The 22283-nt window shown below is 45.9% G+C and overlaps 1 protein-coding gene across 4 annotated transcripts in view; it reads left to right on the forward strand.

Moving 5' to 3' along the window:
• The first annotated feature begins 3118 nt into the window (after nt 1-3118).
• LCMT1 (leucine carboxyl methyltransferase 1) overlaps nt 3119-22283 on the forward strand; it is a 75930-nt gene continuing 56765 nt past the window's right edge. For all 4 annotated transcript variants that reach the window (XM_002755980.7, XM_009009343.4, XM_035267225.3 and 1 more), the window contains exons 1-2: nt 3119-3382; nt 20069-20160. In XM_002755980.7, the coding sequence (XP_002756026.3) occupies nt 3270-3382; nt 20069-20160 (205 nt within the window). In that variant the 5' untranslated portion in view covers nt 3119-3269. The remainder of the gene's footprint in view (nt 3383-20068; nt 20161-22283) is intronic.

Consider the following 22283-nt stretch of genomic DNA (forward strand, 5'->3'; position numbering starts at 1 on the left):
GATTTCTTTCCACCCCTGCTCTATACAGAGGTTGGATAGAATCCACTCAGACTGAAGCAAAGCACATATTACCTACCTCTTCTCAGAAATACTGTTGAGAGTTCCCCTAGAAAAGGCAGAGTGAAGATCAGTGGGAGGAAAGGGACACAGTGGAGTGGGTGCAGGATACAGAATGTTATTGCTGGCAACATAAGGATAAGGTTTGCGATCATGAAATACAGGAAAGGCTGACTGGAGGAAGAGAGATGAGAGTCATTCAATGTGGCAACAGGGGACTGTTCTGGGATCAGCAGGTAGAGACACATTTTTGACTCTGAGAATTCAGTGAGGTAGTGAGTCCTCCACTCCTGGAGAAAGTCATTAGATCTCTGTAATGAGAATTTATAGCTGCTTCAGAATCAGAAACCTCGGTTTGGGTCCACAGCTCTGACATTTACTAGCTCAATAATCCCTTTCCTTTAATCTCTGCCATCATCCTCACCCTTAAGTCAGGAATAAATAACATCAGGTCTGAGGCTTGTTGTGAGAAAGGCGTGAGATAAATGTATGCAAAGCACTTACCTTTACAGCTTCACAAGCACAGATGTTTAAAGAACATTAATAAACATTCGTCCTTCCCTGGTAAAGAGGCAGCCCAGTTCCTGTACTCAAAACGACATGGGATCTACCATTTAGAAGCCCTCATTCAAGTCTTGCCTCAGCCACTTGATAGCTGTGCAATTTGGCAAGTCACATTTCCTTGTCGGTAGGTGACAACCAAGCCAGGAGGTTTAGCACAGCACTTTGTAAACTAAACCACCATAAAATTGTTGATAAGTATTACTATTAGACCTTTTAAATTAAGAGTTCAGTAAAGGGACTGGGCATGGTGGCTCATGCCTGTAATCCCAGCACTTTGGGAGCCTGAGGTGGGCAGATCACTTGAGGACAGGAGTTCCAGGCCAACATGGTGAAACCTTGTATCTACTAAAAATATTAAAATTAGCCAGGCGTGGTGGCAGGTGCCTGTAGTGCCAGCTACTTGGGAGGGTGAGGCATGAGGATTGATTGGACCTGAGAGGCAGAAGTTGCAGTGAGCCAAGATGGCACCACTGCCCTCCAGCGTGTGTGACAGAACAAGACTCCCTCTCAAAAAAAAAAAAAAAAAAAAAAAAAAAAAAAAGATTTCAGTAAAGGGAAAGATGAGCAGCTCTTCAACAAATGCAAAGAACTGAGTAGTATCAGGGTAAGGTAAAGGGAAAATAATAGGAACTGTTAAATTCTGAGTCCTTCCAGACAAGCTGTTGCCAACTGGTGACCCACAGAAGCATTTTCTTTACTTCCATGGGTGTAAGAGTGGTTGTTTAATGCAGATTTCAGGCCCTTCTTGAAAACTACAAAGGTGGACCACACTGTGCCTAGAGCCCCTTTGGTAGGTCCTGTTTTTCTACGTCCTGTGAGACCCTCCCCTGGCCCAAGTCACTGATTTTACTGGCCTGGCCCTCTAGGCATTTGGGTTTGTAACTTTGGCCTTCTAAAAACAACTATTTGGAAAAGCATTCAGACCTCCAGAGGAAACTCTGATCACTGAAGAAATCAATATCGAATGACACACTCCCCACCAGAGCCCAGGCACTATGCTCTCTTAGTTATGTTCCTCAAATTCCTTCCTTTTGACATGTTTTCCTTGTATCTTCAAGTTCCTCATCCCAGTGTATTCCTTTCTCCTGTTTGGGTTGCCACTTTTCCCAAAATACCATCTGTGTCCACTGAATTATCTGTATCTAAGGGTTTTTAAGAAATAGAAACTTATCTTTCAGGCCAGGTGTAGTGGTTCACGCCTGTAAACCCAGCATTTTGGGAGGCCGAGGAGGGCAGATCACGAGGTCAGGAGATCAAGACCATCCTGACCAACATGGTGAAACCTCATCTCTACTAAAAATACAGAAATTAGCTGGGCGTGGCGGTGCGTGCCAGTAGTCCCTGTTACTCAGGAGGCTGAGGCAGGAGAACTGCTTGAACCCGGGAGGCGGAGGCTGCAGTGAGCCGAGATCGTGCCACTGTACTCCAGCCTGGGTCTCAGAGCGAGACTCCGTCTACAAAAAAGAAAAAGAAAAAAAAGAAACAGTACCTTATCTTTTTTAAGCAGGACTATGAAAAGCACATCATGACCTTTATTGCTTGCCTTATTATTATCCATTGTCGCCACCTGCTGGTGACAGTGCCCCAGTTTACCTTAAAGAACCAGAACTCCTTCACTATGGCTTGAGTGGTGCTGACTTCAGCCATTTCTGGGGAAAGAAGTGCGACCCAGAATAATTCGGAGCCAATCCTGGGACTCTGGTCATAGTGACTGGGAGAAGAATATTCTTCTCTCACTTTTCTTTTTTTTTTTTTTTCGAGATGCAGTCTTGCTCTGTCACCCAGATTGGAGTGCAGTGGCGCGATTTCAGTTCACTGAACCTTCACTTCCCGGGTTCAAGCAGTTCTCCTGCCTCAGCCTCCTGAGTAGCCAGGACTACAGGCACCTGCCACTACGCCCAGCTAATTTTTGTATTTTTAGTGGGTGGGGGGTGGGGGGTTCACAGTGTTGGCCAGGCTGGTCTGGAACCTCTGACCTCAGGTGATCCGCCCACCTCGGCCTCCTACAATGCTGGGATTACAGGCCTGAGCCTCGCGTCCAGCCGCTTCACTACATTTGAAAAGCAATTTTGTGTGCTAAGCCCTCAGCATGGTCGCTGGCAGAGTCAGCACACAACAAAATTTTGTAAAACTGAATGACACTGAGCCCGGACTGAACGGTAACAACATACACTTGTTGCTTCTGGGTGGATTCTCTACCCTTTGCCCGAACGCTGAGGATTAGGTTAGCTTTTCCGCCCTGAGTTAATTATAGCTGTAAGATGTCGTGGCGGCAAGAAGAAACCGAGGCACCTGTGACTACACTTCCCCGAAAGCATTGCGGTACTCGGCTTCTGCGGTTTAGTTTCTTTTTCTATCGTCAAATTTCCGGTTTGTGTGGGCGGTGCCAAAATAATTATCCAATGAACAAGTTCGTAGGCTGAGAGGGCGGGATAATTGCCCAGCGAGCAACTCCTCAGAGAAGCCAATAAGCGGAGAGGTTGCTGGGGCAGCCGACGTGGGCGGCGTCACTGAGCCGCGCCAGCTGGGCCGGGGGGAGACGACCTCTCGCCTCCTGCTTTCTGCTCGTGGCTCGCGCCGTCTCTCGCCGCCTGTCGATCCCGCTTCCATGTCCCTGTGCGACACAGCATCCCGGAACCTCCACGCCCATGGCCACTAGGCAGAGGGAGTCGTCCTTCACCTCCTGCTCTTCCACCTCGAGCTGCGACGCGGACGACGAGGGTGTGCGCGGCACCTGCGAAGATGCTTCCCTGTGCAAGAGGTACCTGCCGGGTGGCTGGGTTCGGGGCCTGCATCGGGGGCTCGGGCGTAGTTGAAAGGCGGGTCTGCCTCTGAGGAGCACGCTCAGAGGCCGGCAGGGTTGCAGCCCCTGCCTCCCGCGATCCTCTGTTCCCACCTGTGAAGTGCACAGAGCAGTGCTTCGTTTAGTTAGCGAATCCTTTCTGAGCTTTTGCTGTGAGCCAGGCAGGGGGCAAGCCTGAGTACCGTGGATGGGAACAGGCCCCTGAACCAGACAGACGGAGTCTTGGCCTTCTCGAAGCTAAACGCTGCTGGAAAGGCAAACGTGAAGCAAATAGTAGCTCCAGTCTCGATGGGTTACGAGGATGAGAGGTGCAGGTTCTCTCTTTTGTAGGTTGCATTCTATAGGGAGTTGGTATGACCCCTGTTGTGCACCTGAAACTCAGGACAACGAGGGGAAATAATCCGCCCAGAGCCAGGCAATACCTGTTTGCAGAGCGAGTACCACACTTAGTCTCCACTGTTAAGTGTGTGGTGGTGGGAGTGGGGGCGCAGCCAGCAGAGGTATGTGTCAGAGAATGAGAAAACATGAGGCTTGAGTGTCCCCCATTATTCTTTCATTCAATAAAAATTATTGAGACCTTACTTTGTGCCAGGCCCTTACTTTGGGCTGGTTAGTAGGAATTCAGTGGTGGAAATACACCAAGAACAAGAGAGACATGGTGTCAGACATACTGGAAATCACAGCTTAATTGGAAAAGAGAGACAGGCAGCGAATGATTACCTATGAAATACATAATTATGATTTTTTTTGTGTTGAGTGCTGACAAATACAGCAGTGCCATTAGAGTTTGTAATTTGGTCTGTGATGTTTAAGGTGAGAAGAGGCTGGGCACGGTGGCTCACGCGTGTAATCCCAGCACTTTGGGAGGCTGAGATGGGTAGATCACGAGATCAGGAGTTTGAGACCAGCTTGGCCAACATGGTGAAACCCTGTCTCTAGTAAAAACACAAAAAATAGCTGGATGTGGTGGCAGGCATCTGTTATCCTACCTACTCAGGAGGCCGAGGCAGGAGAATCTTTTGAACTCCGGAGGCAGAGGTTGCAGTGAGCCGAGATCTCGCCATTCTATTCCAGCCTGGGTGACAGTGCAAGACTATGTCTCAAAAGAAAAAAAAAAAAAAAAAAAAGTGAGATAAAAAGGCTGTTCAGAGGAATGTGAACTGTTGAAGAACGCAAAGAATGCTTTTAAGTTGGGAGAAGGAGGCTGAGGCCATGTAGTGATTGTGGAGTGGGGAAAACCAGTGTGTTAGATTAAACCTTGCACTTTTTATAGGTTCTTGGGGACTAACCACAGCCATTCAGAGCATGGATTCTGGAGCTAGACTCTGTCAAACTGAGCTTTGCCACTTATTGGTGGTATAAAGTTGGGGAAATTACTTAATCTTTCTGTGGCTCAGTTTCCTGATCTGTAAAATGGGGGGGGGCATAGTAATAATGCATCGTAGGTGGGTGTGGACAAAAATGATATTTAATGTTAGTAGAGCACTTGGAGCAGTGTTTGGCACGTAGTCTGTGTGTTGATTGATGAAATAAATACACAAGTGTTAAAGTCTTAGAGGCAGTCCCTGGTGAAACTTGTGAATTTGAGTGGATTATACTCAGCTTTTTTACTTCTCCTCCTTTCAGTTGCTATTGGCCACAGCTATCTTGGCTCACCTTAACTTCCACCTCCCAGGTTCAAGTGATTCTCCTGCCTCAGCCTCCTGAGTAGCTGGGATTGCAGGCGTGTGCCACTATGCCCAGATAATTTTTGTATTTTTAGTAGAGACAGGGTTTCACCATGTTGGTCAGGCTGGTCTCGAACTACCTGATCTCAGGTGATCCACCTGCCTCAGCCTCCCAAAGTGCTGGGATTACAGGCATGAACTACCATGCCCAGCCTAGTCTTTTCATTTTTAAACAGTGATTATAAAGGTAACCTTCTTTTTGGGTGTCAGGATTAAATGAGATTATTGATGCAGAGGATCTGGCACAAAGTGAAACCCTCAGTAAATTATTATTGCTAGTTTTGATTCCCCTCCAGGCTGAATATCATTTGGTTAAAGTTGCTGAATGTGCAGTAGCTGTGAGTCAGGGTGGTTCCTGCTGCCCTGAGTGAGTTATGGCTATAAAATAAAATAAAAAGCCCATCAGCGTCCTGAGGCATCTGTAATTCTTTTACTTCTGTTTAGTTTGCTTCCTCCTTTCGTACAGAGTCCTTCTGGAGATAAGGAGGATGTGATCTGTCTGGAGAGTTGCTGTGCCGGTGAAATGTGGAGTGCTTCCAGCAGTGTTTGGCATACCGGAGGTGTTCAGAGTTGGTAGTTACTGTCATCATCCCCGCCCCTCATTGTCATTGAATCCTTGTCATCATTATGATCCTGGACTTGTGGTATCAATTAGAAGTTTTCCAGCTGGATATATTAGGTTTACACTAAATCCATTTGCCTCAGTAGGTATCAGTTGAGCACTTCTCATGGTACCTCACTCTCCCTCCCTTCTCTGCTCTCCTTATGATGTCCATTACTCTATGCCCCAGAGTTTTTTTCTCCCCTGTTTTGTTTACCTGTGACCCATCCATTCCACCAGCCCCTCACTGTGTCCGCTACAGTTACCACCCGATAATCAACATTTGCTTCTATTCTATTAGCCTCTCCTTAGCCATTCCCTCTCTCCCTCCCTTTGCCTTCTCCCTGACCCTTCCCCAGGGATATCCCGTTCTTGAAGCCCTCTCCCGTGGCTCCTCCTTCTCATCCCCTGTGTATCTCAGGATCAGGGGTTTGAGCTTTGTGTCCTCCCTGTGTGTGTCCCCCCATCTCATTTCATGGAGATCCTTCCCGCCCAGCTGGAGCCCTCCTGATTGCTGCTGTTTACTTTCTCTTGATCACTCACCTCATTCATGGAAGACTGGGGTGCCTGGTTCAGAGTGTCCTCTACCTCAGTTCATGACTTCACCTTAGGTGACCTCAGCATCCAAATGGAGCCTATGACCAGGGAACTCACTTTCTTGAATACCTGGTCTGCAGCGATCACCTCTTCCCATCGGATTCTGTCACCCATTCCCGCTGTGATACTCTGTGTTTTTATCCTGATGCTGCACTGCCTCACAGATGAGAGTGCAACACTCTTTAGCCCTGACCCCTCTTTCCAAGTTGCTTGGCCAGTTATTTCTATTTCCCATGCTGTGCCCATTTCTTCTTAGCACCTCAGTGGTTTTCTCTATCTTTTAGGTAATCCCGCTGCTGTTATCTCTCCATGGATTACTTGGAGTTCACCCTTCATCCCTTAGTAATTCTGTTGACAATGTGTTTATCTTCCTTACCCTTTGGTCTTAGTAGACCCAAAATGCTGGTTTAACCAAACTATCCATTTTTGCCTTGAATACAGGTGCTAGAAATTACACAGTAGAGTGGCTTGGTGCCACTATGAATTCGTGTCGGCCAACCTCACCTGTGCCCTTCACAGAACCTGACTATCCTAGTTTGTTTCTCAGATCAACTCACTCTCCCTTTCTCCGGATACTTAATTGAGACATTTTTGACTTTCTTCAGACTTCTGATTTACCCCACTCCTTCTTTAGTCTCAAGATAATGTCAGTTGTTGCTCAGCATAGAAAATGGGATCCCTCAGAATGAGACTCTCTTAACCTCCCCCAAGAAACTCTTTTTGTTTTGTTTTGAGAGGGGGTTTTGCTCTTGTCACCCAGGTCGGGTGATCTCGGCTCACTGCAACCTCCATCTCCCGGGTGCAAGCAGTTCTCCTGCCTCAACCTCCCGAGTAGCTGTGACTACAGGCACCTGCCACCACACCCAGCTAATTTTTGTATTTTTAATAGAGACAGGGTTTCACCATGTTGATCAGGCTGGTCTTGAACTCCTGACCTCAGGTGATCCACCTGCCTCCGCCTCCCAAAATCCTGGGATTACTGGCATGAGCCACTGCTCCCCGTTTTCCCCCAAGAAACTTAACCATCCTTTTGTACTGTTACAGTTGTGGATGTCCTCCAGTAAAGGCCACCAGAAACACTCTGTAGTTAAGCAAGTTGCTGTTGTTCATCTTCTCCTGATCATTCACCTCATTCATGGAAAATTGGGGTGCCTGGCCCAGAGTGTCCTCTACCTCAGTTTATTATTTACCTTAGGTGACCTCGGCATCCACATGGAACCTATGACCAGGGCACTGACTTCCTTGAACACCTGGTCTGCAGTTATTACTTACACAAGGAGGGAAACGTTACACCATGAGGAACTGTGGGGCACGTCGCTAAGAGGATATTAGACCTTTAGGATCTGTGCTTTGGCTGTGATTTGAGGGAAAGTCAAGGGATTTTCTCTGTATTAAGTACAGAAAGGAGGTGGGAAAATTCTGTCAACCAGTAGCCGAATCTTTTCTAGAAGATTTGGCTGGAGTAAGGCTAAAGCTGTAACATGTAAAGAAGCCACAGTCACTTGTATCAGCTGGGAGAAAGAGATGTCTGGTATTCCACGAGTGACACGGCGACCTTGCTTTTTTCTCTGCTTAGACAAATGACGAGGTGGTCTCGTGTAGCCTCCTGTCATCAGTGCTGCAGAGTGCCCTCGTGTGTGTGGTCTGCGTGATGGTTTATGTCCAACAGGAGAACAACATGGCCTTCCTGTGGGTGTCAGCCAGCTTCCAAGAGCCTGGCCTACAGCACCAGGCCAGCTCCTCAAGGTCACTGCTGCTCTTCTATTTTCCTCGGTGGAGGAGGTGTTAAAGAGATAAACTGGCAGTCTTAGCACTTTGAGAAGCCAAGGTGGGCAGATCCCTTGAGCTCAGGAGTTCAAAACCAGCCTGGGCAAGGTGGGAAAACGTCCTCTTTACAAAAAAAGTAATTAACTGGACGTCATGGCATGTGCCTGTAGTCCCAGCTGGCTTGGGGCTGATGTGGGAGGTCACTTGAGCCTGGGAGGTCGAGGCTGCAGTGAGCTGACGTTGCGCTACTGCACTGCAGAGTGCGTGACAAAATGAGACCCTGTCTCAAAAAACAAAAAAGAGATAAACCAGAAACTGGGGTTTGCCAGGCAGAAGACAGTAGCAGGAGCAGAGACATGGAGACTGGAGTAGAGTGGTGTATTAGGCGAACTTGACAGAGAGTGGGGAGTGGGTAGCAGGTGAGAATTTAGAAAGCTGCACGGACATGAATCATGAAGGGTCCCAGGGAGTATGGGTTTTCTCCTAAGGGATTTTAAGTGGGGAACTGATACGATCTTTGTTTGTGTTTTAGAAAAATTCCAAGCAGCTATGTGGGAGAAGGGTCAGTGACAAAAGGGGCGTGGTGCTCGCTTTTCCACGACCATAGCCCTTGCTTGGGCTCCCCTCACTCACCTGATCTGTTGCAGTGCGTTCTTATCTGCTGCCCAGGGTGATTGTCAGAATCGCAAATCTTATTCTATCACTCACCTAAAAACCTTTCGATTCCCTGTCAGCTACAGGGTCAGCATCTGCATTTTGTTCCATGACATACATACTGTACCTTTTCATGATCTGCCCACTCTAGCCTGATACCTGGCTGCCAGGCAGACATCTCCACTTGGATGTCTCAGTATTATCTCCCGTTCACTATTTCCAAAACTGCTTAATATCAGTGCCTTGTGTTCTCCCTACTATCCTCAATCTGCAGCTTAGTGAATGGTGCCATGGTTCATTGAGTTTACAAGTTAAGGCCAGGTGCAGTGGCTCATGCCTGTAATCAAAGCACTTGGGAGGCCGAGATGAGCAGATCACCTGAGGTCAGGAGTTCGAGACCAGCCTGGCCAACATGGTGAAACCTATCTCTACTAAAAATACAAAAATCATCTGGGTATGGTGGTGTGTACCTCCAATCCCAGCTACTTGGGAGGCTGAGGCAGGAGAATCGCTTGAACTGGGGGAGGTAGAGGTTGCAGTGAGCTAGGATCGTGCCACTGCACTCCAGCCTGGGCAGTTTTTATTTTTCAAAAAAAGAAAAATATTGGCATCATCTTGGAACTGCCCTTTTACTTTCCCTCTTGTGTAGTCAGTCACCCAGAGCTGTTAACTTTATCTGCTAAGTGTTTAGGGGATAAGAGAATTATTTGGCTAAGTAAGAAAAGGAATCGACCTTCCTCAACCTCTGTTTCTGCCGTCTGATCTCAGCTATGGAACTAGTCTCCCAAATGGGTCCCCCAGTCTCTCTTACCTCCCTCAAATCTGCATCTCACACTGAAGCCAGAGGTTTGTAAAAGACCCATTTGATTGTGTCACTCCCTAGCTTAATGACCTCCTGTTGCCATTAGAAAAAGACCAACATTTCTTACGTGGTCTACAGGGCCCAGCCTGCTCTGTCTACTTCCCCAGCCTCATTTCATACCACATTTCCTCCCTGCCCTCCGCCCTCCTCTCAGTTCATCGAATGTGCCCTGTTTCTTCCATCCTTGGGGCCCTGGAGCATGCCTCCTTCCCTCCCTTGCCTGATTAGTTCCACATCATTTCCTAGGTTAGTGCATTCACTCCACATTCTTTGTTGAGTGCCTGCTTCGTTTATGGAGGTCCCATTCTAGACCCTGCCAATGCAGAAGTGAGCCAAACACAGAATCCAGCTCCAGCGTTGGTTCCTGGAGCAAGTCTGGGCGGGGAACAGTCAGGAAACAAATCAGCACCATCTGTAGTGTGTGAGACAGTGGGAGATGCAGTGGGTGTGTTGGCAGGAGCTGTCATCTGAGATGGCGTGGCCAGGAAAGGCCTCAGTGAGATCAGTGCAGAGGAAAGACTTGCAGGGGCCGGGACTGAGCCCTGTAGGTATCTGGGGAAGTAGTGCCCAGCAGAGAGAATAGGAGAGTAGAAAGGCCCTGAGGCAGGAGCTGGCCTGACCTGTTCCAGGAGCAACAAGACCAGGGTGAGTGATGGGGAAGAGTGCAGGATGGATTTGGGAGACCACGGGTGCAGGAGGTGGGGGCAGATGTTGCAGGCCATGCAGGGGAGGCTCTTGTAAGGACCTGACTTTTCCTCTTAGTGGGATAGCAGCTGTTGGAGCATTTGGAACTGAAGAGCAAGGTGGCGGGGCTTGGGTTTTATCAGCATCGCTTCAGCTTCTCTTAGGAGCAGACTGCAGGGGTAAGGATGGAGGCAGGATCAGTTAGTTGGCTGTGGGGGTGTTCCCTGCAAGACAGGCTGGTGCTTGGATCAGGATAGTGGTGATGGAGGTGCTGAGGTGCATCAGATTCTGGGTGCATTTTGAAGGTAGAGCTGATGGAATGTTCTGGCAGACAGGATATTGGGTGAGACTGAGGGGCTCAAGATGACTCCAAGATTTTCAGCTTAGCTCAGATGTGGCTCACTCCAAGAGGCCTCTCTGACATCCACAGACAAGATCTAGCTTCTCTTGCGTGTTCCTATAACACCCTGTGCGTCTTCTTGGTGGTCGTTGGCCCAGTTGTAATTTAGAAAGTGCCCAGTGTTCATCTCTGCCACTGGAATAGACACAATACTGAGTACACACCATGCCTACTTTATGCCGTGTGTACAAATAAGTATTTGTCAGCTGGCCATGGTGACAGGAACTGAGCACACACATTCGAGATTGAATTTCCTGATGAATTCTTAAAATTCTGGTTTTCTGTTTTACTGTCTTTTAGTGATCTATATTCTAGAAAGCTTACCAGTACTTATAAGGCTGAAATATCATTGCAAAATGACATTTCATTGTGAACATAGAACTTAATCTCATTTTCAACTGCATGGAAAAATGTTCCCCCGTTTAGCAGGTCATGAGTCTCTCCACAAAGCTACTGTTTTCCATGGTACTTAGCCCAAGGCCTTTCCGGCACCCAGATCGCATCATCTTAGCTATGTTAGTAAGTTCGAGATTGTGATCTGAAATATTTTCAAGGCAGGTGCTGCTTTCCAGCCCCAGAGAAGGCATGCCCCTTCAGACCTGGAACATTCTGTGAAACACAAATCAGCTGTGAAACTTGTCTGTCAACAAAGTGAAATTTTATGGTTTTTGCTTTCTTTTTTCTTTCTTTTTCTTTTTCTTTTTTTTTTTTTTTTTTTTTGAGACGGAGTCTCGCTCTTGTTGCCCAGGCTGGAGTGCAATGATGTGATCTCAGCTCACCGTAACCTCTGCCTCCCAGGTTCAAGCAATTCTACTGCCTCAGCTTCCTGAGTGGTTGGGATTACAGGCACGCACCACCATGCCCACCTAATTTTGTATTTTTATTAGAGATGGGATTTCTCCATGTTGGTGAGGCTGGTTTCAAACTCCCAACCTCAGGTGATCCGCCCACCTCAGCCTCCCAAAGTGCTGGGATTACAGGCATGAACCACAGCGCCTCTAATTATACCACTGCACTCCAGCCTGAGCCACAGAGTAAGACCTCATCTCAAAAAGAAAACAAGGCTGGGTGCAGTGGCTCATGCCTGTAATCCCAGCACTTTGAGAGGCTGACGTGGGGAGATCATGAGGTCAGGAGATCGAAACCATCCTGGCCAACATGGTGAAACCCCATCTCTACTAAAAATACAAAGCTTAGCCAGGTGTGGTGGTGGGCGCCTGTAATCCCAGCTTATTGGGAGGCTGAGACAAGAGAATCACTTGAACCCAGGAGTTGGAGGTTACAGTGAGTTGAGATTGCGCCACTGCACTCCAGCCTGGCAACAGAGCAAGATTCTGTCTAAAAAAAAAATTTTTTTTAATTATTGTTTTCTCTTAAAGGGTTAATTTTTTAATGACAGAAGTGAATTCTTTTTGTCTCCGTAATGGCTGTATTAGTTTGTTCTCATATTGCTATGAAGAAATCCCTGACTGGGTAATTTATAAAGGAAAGAGGTTTAATTGACTCAGTTCCCATTGCTTGGGAGGCCTCAGGAAACTTACAGTCATGGCAGAAGGCAAAGGAGAAGTAGATACCTTCTTCAGAGGGTGGCAGGACAGACTGAGTGCAAGCAGGGGAAATGCCAGTAGCTTGTAAAACCATCAGATCTCGTGAGACTCACTATCATGGGGATGGGGGAAACAGCCCCCATCCAATTACCTTCATCTGGTCCTGCCCTTGACATGTGGGGATTATAGGGATTACAATTCAAGATGAGATTTTGGGTGAGGACACAGCCAAAGGGTATCAGTGGCCTAATAGGAGCATATTGTCGATGTCATTTCACGGAGATCTGCTTCATTATTTTTAAAGACCACACAGTGTTCTGCCACAGTATCGTACTTTGGCCACTCTTCTATTGTTCATCATTTAGGTGGCTCTGTTTTGCTCTAAAAGTAGTGTTGTGATCAGCATTTTTGCACTTTTGTGTGAATTTTCCTGTGAAACAGATTTCCAGGGAGAAGTTTCTGCAAAATGCTTCTTGAAAGGGGGTAATGTCAGTTGTACCTACCCATGGTGAATACAATGCTAATTATTGAATCGTCTCAATTTCTTTTGTTGTTTACCAGCTACTGGGTAGAAAATAGGCTGTCTCCTTAATTTCTGTCCTATAATGAGGCTGAGCATTTAAAATCTGCTCACTGTCATTGATATTTCTTATGTGAACCCTCTCTCCTGATTATTGTTTTTGTTTGATACAGTGTCTCACTCTATCGCCCAGTCTGGAAAGCAGTGGCACAGTCTTGGATTACTGCAGCCTTGTCCTCCCTGTTGGCTCAAGCAATCCTCCTGCCTCAGCCTCCCGATAGTTGGGACCACAGGCATGCACTACCATGCCTGGCTATATACATATATACAATGGTTTTTTTTTTAGAGACAGGGTCTAACTTTGTTGTACAGGCTGGTCTTGAACTCCTGGGCTCAAATGTTCTGCCTTCCTTCACCTCCCAAAGTGTTGGGATTACAGCTGCGAGCCACTGCTTCCAGCCCATGTTATTTCCTGTTGGATTGTTTGTTGTATGTTGTTTAGTTGTATTCTTGTAACTGATTTGTGAGAACTTTTGATTTCAGGCATAGTTATCCTTTGCCTCTGCTTTGGTTGTAGTATTTTCTGTTAAGCTGATGCTTGTCTCTTGTTTCAACTTGCACAGTGCATTCATAATTCAGAAATTGTAAATCTTTTCTCTTTTTTTTGAGTCAGGATCTCCCCATATTGCTTAGACTGGTCTTGAATTCCTGGGCTCAAGTGATCCTCCTGCCTCGGCCTCCTATGTAGCTGGGCTATAGGCACTTGACGCTGTGCCCAGCTTCACAAGTTGTAAATCTTTATGATGCAAAATCTGACAATGTTTACCTTTATAGGTTGTGGGTTTTGGGCAATGCTTAGATTATTTCCAAGTATTGTAACTTTTTATCATTTTTCTGGTTCTGGCTTTATGGTTGGATTGTTTTATTAGTGTGTTGTAAGGTTGCAGTGTTAATTTTATCCTACATCATTAGCCATTTGTCCCCATACCAGCTATTGAATGGTCTGTATTTCCCCATTGATTTGAGGCAACACTTGTATTATATACTAACGTCTTTTTTTTTTTTTTTTTTTGAGACAGTCTCGCTCTGTTGCCCAGGCTGGAGTGCAGTGGCTCAATATGGCTCACTACAACCTCCGCCTCCTGGTTCAAGCGATTCTCCTGCCTCAGCCTCTTGAGTAGCTGGGATTACTGACATACACCACCATGCCCAGCTACTTTTTGTATTTTTAGTAGAGAGACAGTTTCGCCGTGTTGGCCAGGCTGGTCTCCAACTCCTGACCTTGGGTGATCCACCCGCCTCAGCCTCCCAAGGTATCCTCCCAAAGTGTTGGGATTATAGGCATGAGCCACCATACCAAGCCTTATACATTAAATTTTTATTTACACTTTAACATTGCAATGTGTGTTTCTTCCTTGACTTCCTATTAAATTGCGTTCTTTTTTCTTTTTTGAGATGGAATCTTGCTCTGTCACCAGGCTGGAGTGCAGTGATGCAGTCTTGGATCACTGCAACCTCTGCCTCCCAGGTTCAAGTGATTCTCCTGCCTCAGCCTCCCGAGTAGCTGGAATTACAGGCATGAGCCACCACGCCTGGCTAATTTTTTGTATTTTTAGTAGAGATGGGGTTTTGACATGTTGGCCAGGCTGGTCTCAAACTCCTGATCACAGGTGGTCCCCCTGCCTCCGCCTCTCAAAGTGCTAGGATTACAAGCGTGAGCCGCTGTGCCTGGCCTAAGTTGCTTTCTTTCAGTCTGATGGCTCAAAATGTTGACTTCCAAAGTTACTTAGTTGTAAATTGAGTCAGCACTCCCACAGCTTGTTTCACAGGGGTAAGGATAGGTTTTTACTAGGGAACTGCAGAGTATTCTTAGTTCATTTGAGCAGCTTTGCTCCAGGAGGGAAGAAGAAAAAGAAAGAATAACAGGAAAGGATATCTGTCTCTCAAGAGTCTATTTTCTTTCATCAGGAAAGCCGTATCTTTTCAGGAAACTCTACTCAGTAGACAAGTTATTACAAAAGAGTTTAAATGTTGAAAAAATTTAAATATGTTAAAAAATTACAGTAAGCTAAGATTAACTTATTAGATACAGAAAAACTGTAAAAATTAACATAGCCTGAGTGCACATTGTTTTGAAAGCTTTAGTGTATACCACTGGGGGCGATGGCTCACGCCTCTAATCCCGGCACTTTTGGAGGCTGAGGCGGGTGGATCATGAGGTCAGGAGTTCGAGACCAGCCTGACCAATATGGAGAAAGCTTGTCTCTACTATAAGTACAAAAATTAGCTGGGCATGGTGGCTCACGCCTGTAATCCCAGCTGCTTGGGGGCTGACGCAGGAGTATCACATGAGCCCAGGAGGCGGAGGTTGCAATGAGCCAAGATCATGCCACGGCACTCCAGCCTGGGTGATAGAGACTCCGGCTCCAAAATATGTATATAAATAAAAATAGTGTATACCAACGTCCTAGGCCTTCACATTCACTCACTAGTCACTCACTCATCCACAGCAACTTCCAGCCTTGCAAGCTGCATTCATGGCAAGTGCCGTGTAGAAGGGGATAATTTTTTATCTTTTATGCCATATTTTTACTGTACCTTTTCTGTGTTTAACTATGTTTAGATATGGTACTTTTTTTTTTTTGAGACAGAGTTTTGGTCTTTTCACCCAGCCTGGAGTGCAGTGGCGTGATCTTGGCTCACTGCAACATCTGCCTCCTGGTTTCAAGCAATTCTTGTGCCTGAGCCTCCCGAATAGCTGGGATTCCAGGAACCCACCACCATGCCTGGCTAATTTTTATATTTTTAGTAGAGTCCAGATTTCATCATTTTGGCCAGGCTGGTCTTGAACACCTGACCTCAAGTGATCCATAGATGTGGTACCTTTTCTAAGTCAGCTGTGTTTAGATATGTATCACTGTGTTATAGTTGTATACATTATTCAGTACAGTGTGCTGTAGAGGTTTATAGCCTAGGAGGAATAGCCATACTGTGTAGCCTAGGTGTGTAGCGGGCTGTACCATCTAGCTTTGTGTAAGTGCACTCTATGATGTTTATGCAACAATCACCTAACAGCACATTTTTCAGAATGTGTCCTCATCTTTCAGCAACACATGCCCTACATGTACATGTACACACACACACACACACACACACACACCCATTTAGGCAACTCAAATGTCATGAGTAAAAAAACAAGTGTGTTTTAAATCCAGGTGGCTATGTTTGAATAAGTTCCCTATGTTAATAGAATTAAGTTCCACAGCTGATGGAACTGACTTAACCTTGATCTATAAAGCTGAGCCTGCCTTGTAGGGTCTTATGAGGGTTCCTATTTGTGTGTATTCATATTTTGTCAAGCATTTGGCATAATGCCTGGCGCATAGTAAGCACTTGGTGACTGTCGATGAAAGAAGTAAATGAGGCTCCAGCCTTGATCCTTAGAGGCTCGGTGAGCAGGGAGGCCCCTTCTTATCCTTTGATGCCTCAGATGAGGAAATGCTGTTCGAGGGGATTTCACACCTTTCAGAAGAAGGCCCCATTGTTCCAGCTGACCCTCAGGGAGATACGACTCAGTCAGTAAATGCTTCTTGAATGAAGCATTAGGTGGTTGGACCAGATCAGTCTTTCTGTGGGAGGAAAGCGAGGTGATTTTTGGAGGTACACATATGTTTACCATTTTCATAGTTAGCTTTTCTTTACAGTGTTGTGTTAGCGGACAATGTTAGGCAGCACCTGCGACCTAAGTATTTTTAAAAAGTGAGTGATTTAAAGACACAGTACATTGAACAGGTGGCATGTGAATGTCTTGGAAACTGAAAGCATTTATGTATTGAAAGAAGATGGGGACAATCTCCAAGGTCTTTCCAAACCTGAGATGTTTGATTCTTTGAATCTGGGCTTTAAATATGAAATCAGGATATACAAGTAGAAGTTATATACTCTGGGTTTTGTGAGCAGATACGTGTAATGGAAATTGACAGGCAGAACTAGATGCACAGTGTCATGCAGGGTACAGAGATAATGGGGCTATTAACACTTTGGTATCTGCCCTGGGCAGCCTTGTATGTGTATATATCTAACAAAATTGGGAACATCCTATACATCAATTTTGTAATCGAGTTTTTTCACCTGAAATTATAACTCCGCATTTAGTGTTCTGCAGAGAAATCTTTGTGCCCATTCTTGATGATTTTCTTAGGATTAAGTCCTAGAAATGGGATTGTGCGGTCATCGCGTGTGCATGTGTTTCAGGCCATTTAGACTTGTCGGCACAGTGCCTTGCAGTGTGATTGTGCCAGTTTAAGGTTCTGGCAGCTTCAGTGCCCTGTTCCTTATCCCTCTCCCAAGCCAAGTTAGTTTAAGTAATAGTTTTGTGGCTAATTCGTTCAGCAATTGGTCCACTTAGTTACTCTCTAGCTGATGTCCTGTAAATCCTGAAACTTGCTGCTTGTCTCCCTTCAGAACTCCCACCAGCAGTGCCGACAGCACACTCCTCCCCACTGCCCAACACTGGCTGGCAAATCTTTTCATCTTGGCCACTCCGATAGGCTGAACAGTGAGGTCCTTTGTCCTAGGGTGCATGGAAACCTGTTGCAGTGACCTGGGTTTGAGGAGAGGGAGGAGGAAAGTGTGAGGGGCACTAGGAGGTGTGAGCCGGTGGGAGCTGCTGGCTGGTGTGTTTGCACTGTGGACCCGTGCATCTCACCACTCTCTACTACTGTGCACCGCTGACCATGGACAGGTGCTCCTGAGGTCAGTCCCAGACGCCCGCCAGGCCCCGTGTCCTGAGCCTGCTTCTCCCTCCAGCCTCCTCTCCAGTATCCTACTGTTCTCCGGCCTCCATGCCTCCTGTCTGTACTGGAGGTTCTAGTGTGTTCTCTGAGCCATTCTCCCTGCTGTTTCTCCTGTCTGGAATGCCTCTTGGACACCTGACTCCCATTCTCCAGGGCTCGCCACGGCCATCGTCTTCTGAGAGAACCCTTCCCCTGTCACCATCCTCTCCACGAGTCACAGCCTTCATTCCTCATCATCTTGTCATATCTGCCTCTCTCCTTTCTCTCCTTGTTTACCACTGTACCCCCAGTGCTTAGCACTGGGCGGACACCCACATGTTCCTTGACTAAACTAGTTGTTTTGAATAGTGTGAAGAATCCGGATGTGGGAGGATAGAACCTGCTCTTTATTATCCAAGAAAGTAGTTTTGTAAGTCTCACAAGTTATGGCTTCCAGAGGGAGGCAAACTGATCAGCTTTGGGCAAGTGCCTTCCTTGTGGGAGGAGTCAAGCAGTAACTCGATGTTGTTGCATTGGTTCTTGCACTGGTTGTTAGGGTTTTCCAAATCATTTCCAAGGCCCCTTCTAATTCTTAAAACTGTGGGATGAGTAGTCGCATCTGTGGGTTGCTGGTCTACCGTTTTTGTTTCAACTGCAGGTGTGGCTTTTACCACTAGGTGACACTATATGATTTCCTTGAAAACAGTGTTTCGCAAACTGTCAACCACAGTAAGAAAATACATTTTTCATTGCACTTACACCGTCAACACACGCAAAACAAAAGTAGGCTGGGCACGATGACTCATGCCTATAATCTCAGCACCTTGGGAGGTGGAGTTTGGAGAATCACTTGAAGCCAGGAGTATCACGAATGTCTTAACCTTTAGCTTATGTAATACATCCTATTGTTTTATTTTACTTTGTTTGACATTTTGAAAAGTAATGCAGGTTTGCAAATGAATTGATTTTATTAATGGGTCATGACTGTTGAAAATCTTTTTTTTTTTAAGTATACTGTTATAAAACTATGTGGGTGGCTGGGCGTGGTGGCTCACGCCTGTAATCGCAGCACTTTGGGAGGCTGAGGCGGGCAGATCACAAGGTCAGGAGATCGAGACCATCCTGGCCAACATGGTGAAACTTCGTCTCTACTAAAAATACAAAAACATTACCTGGGCATGGTGGTGCATGCATGTAGTCCCAGCTACTCAGGAGGCTGAGGCAGGAGAATTGCTCGAACCCAGGAGGTGGAGATTGCAGTGAGCCAAGATCGTGCCACTGCACTGTGGCCTAGACGACAGTGTGAGTCTCTGTCTCAAAAAAAGACAAACAGAAAAACCCCCAAAAAACTGTGTGGGTATGCTGTTTTCCTTGGACAGTATGAACTTGTATAACAGATCATGTCCATTAGTGACTATTTTGCGTGTTTCTGTGGTGAATTGCTGCACGGAACAGCTGAACATGTGCTTCCTTGTGGGTGTCTATGGATGAGAGCGATTGTACAGAATTCAGCTCTTATTGTAGTCAGACCAGAGGTAAGCCTCAGTAGTAGATTTAAAGCTATATTATCTGCTTCTAGAAGCTCAGAGACATGACACACCATACTCTAAATTTCACCTTGCTTAGCAGACAAGAAGAAATGGGGGTATTACTCAGGGCATCATCAGATGCTTTGGGCTGCAAGTAGCAGAAGCCTGACTCAAAGTGGCTAAAAAGGTAAAGACACTTACCGTCTCAAAGTGGATGTTCAGAGCTAGAGCAGTCCACAGGCCCAGGACAGCTGAGGATGGCCCTTGGGATCCAAGTTCTTTTCATGACTCCTCAGTCATCCTAAAGTTGGTTCCACTCATGGTTGCAAGAAGGCTTCCGGTGCTTATCAGGGTTTCAGCTCCCAGGCTTGAAATACGAAGCCTGAATTCCTTGTAGTATAGACTGGGTAGAGAGAATTAAGGGTCCGTGGCATTTTCTACATTGTTTTGTTCATGCCTGCTTCGTTCATTCTTCCTAGTTCCCCCACTATGACCTTGCTAAGAAGAATGGAATGATTGGCACCTAATACAGAGTCAGGAGAAATACTTAGCTTAATCGGTGACATTTGCCAGATACTTCTCTCTCTTTTCCTCTGCGCACAGGCCTTTTCATTTAGTGGAATTAACTGACTAGCTCTGGGCAGTGAGTTTGCGGAGTGAATAAATGGCTGCACACTTGTGTGAAGCATGAAGTGACGTTGTTTGCTATGTAGGGTCCTGGGAGATGAATTAGCAATATGAGGGAAGGGAGTGAGAGGGCCCACCGTGAGAAATGTGGTGGGCAGTGTAATATGAACATAAAGATGAACGGATGGCTGAGTCTTCACACGTGTAATGGGGCATAAATGTGCAGTTAGCCTTTTGAGGTGGATGGCTGGTTTTCCTCGAGGTCCTTCACCTGGTTCCCGGGAACTTGGCAGTGGACTTTGGCCTGAACCCACTCAATCTCTACTCACCTTCCTCCTTTTTCCTCCCTTCCAGGTTTGCAGTAAGCATTGGCTACTGGCGAGACCCCTACATCCAGCACTTTGTGAGACTGTCTAAAGAGAGGAAGGCCCCCGAAATCAACAGAGGCGAGTGACCATCTCCCTCCTCAACAGCTCTTCAGCTGCCTACGATTTCAGGCGTTTATTCTTGAAGGGAGTCACAGTGTGCTCCCTTTCCAGCCATGCACAAAAGTTTTTATTTCCCCACATCCTAACTAACACAGTGTATTATAACTTGTTTACAGCCATAAAAAAGAATGAGATCATGTCCTTTGCAGGGACATGGATGAAGCTGGAAGCCATCATTCTCAGCAAACTAACAGAGGAACAGAAAACCAAACACCATGTGTTCTCACTTATAAGTGGGAGTTGAACTGTGAGAGCAGATGGACACAGGGAGGGAAACATGACACACCCGGGTCAAGGGGAGGGAGAGCATTGGGACAAATACCTAATGCATGTGGGGCTTAAAACCCAGATGACAGGTTGATAGGTGCAGCAAACCACCATGGCACATAACTGCTCGTTCTGCACATGTATTCCGGAACTTAAAGTAAAAAACCCCAAAAAACCACAATATCTACTTCCACGTTAAAAGCATAATCATTTTTGAAATTTTATTAAATTTGGTGAATTGGAAAAAACTTGTTAATCTTTGTTAATCTGCCATATGAAACATATTGTAATTTTTAAAATACTTCTCCTATTTACAGGTGATGCTGAGCATCATTTTCATGTTCGAAGCCTATTTAAATATCTTTCACTGTAAACTGTCCATATCAGGAATCACTGTTTTTCCCCAATGAAAAAAATACGTAAAGCTCTATTTTTCACACAGGTATGCCTATGCTAATTGAATAAATATGGAGAAATTGCTTTATAGTACAGGTATAATGGGGAGAGTCTCTTGAGTTTACATCAAGACTTTTCCTCTGTTTGGTTGAGGGAGAAAGGGCTCTATTTTGCCTATGGCTCATCTAGGTGTGTGGAGTAATTATGTGGATTTAATTGGGTTCTTCTATGAGGAGATATTCCAGAGGTTTTGTGTATTTTAGGCTGAGCATATCTGAGTTTTCATGCCTTTTGTCTGGGTTTATGAATCTTCCCTAAGGAGGGAAATTGAAGATTTCTGCCCATTTTCACAGCTTGAGGGTTTTAAGTCTAGAGGACATGGGTCTTTTACAGCTTCGTTGACGTTCCTCAGTGTGGGTGGGAGGGAAGGTGTTGTGAGACTTGGTAATTCTCAGATGACGGAGGGCTCAGAGTTGCTGACAGCAGTAGTCCTAGGCTTAGAAGATTTGGCTCTTAAGTTTCTTCAACACAGGGCTTGGCACAGTGGCTCACATCTGTAATCCTAGCACTTTGGGAGGCTAAGGCAGGTGGATCACTTGAGCTCAGGAGTTCAAGACCAGCCTGGACAACATGGTAAAACCCTGTCTTTATAAAAAATTTTTAAAAATTGGCCAGATGTGGTGGCATGTGCCTGTAGTTCCAGCTACTTGGGAGGCTGAGGTGGGAAGATGGCTTGAGCTCAGTCAGTCAAAGCTGCAGTTAGCCAAGATCATACCACTGCATTCCGTCCTGGGTGACAGAGCAAGACCTTGTCTCAAAAACAAACAAAAAGCCTTCAATAGATATATTTTCCTCCCCTGGCTTACAGTATGAATAGGGCTGGCCATTTAAGTATTTATTTTGAAGTTCTCACTAACAGGTAACTTGTTTCAGAACGTAGCTAGAATATGGTTTCAGAGTGTTCAGGCAGTTTCAGATGCCTGCCCCTTAGAAACTCCAGAGAGTAAAGAGAAGTCTCTATCTGGACATGCATGTGCCATGTGCAGCATTTGAATGGAAGTAGCCTGAATGTGTTAAGTCCCGGTTCCTCTTTCCCAGACAGCAGAGTATGTGGGAAAGGTAGTCATTCAGTTCCATTCTGGCTTAGCAGTGTAAAGCCTGAGAGGGAGGAGATAGAGACTTACTTTTTGTTGCCTTATTTTAGTGTTAATGACACTATTAGGCACTGCATATAATTTCCATCAAGGAAGTCAAAGGCTTTGAGACAGGAGCCTGCCTTTTTCTCAACCAGATTGAGAAATTGACCAAATGACCATATTTCTTGTGTGTGCATGGAATCTTGGCCCTAAAATTGGATCCTGTAGGTGAGTTCTATAAGAAATGCCAAGAAATTTTAAAGTGGTGTTTCTGAAAACAGG

The sequence above is a fragment of the Callithrix jacchus genome, chromosome 12 (genome assembly GCF_049354715.1).
Source record: "Callithrix jacchus isolate 240 chromosome 12, calJac240_pri, whole genome shotgun sequence".
Taxonomy (NCBI): domain Eukaryota; kingdom Metazoa; phylum Chordata; class Mammalia; order Primates; family Cebidae; genus Callithrix; species Callithrix jacchus.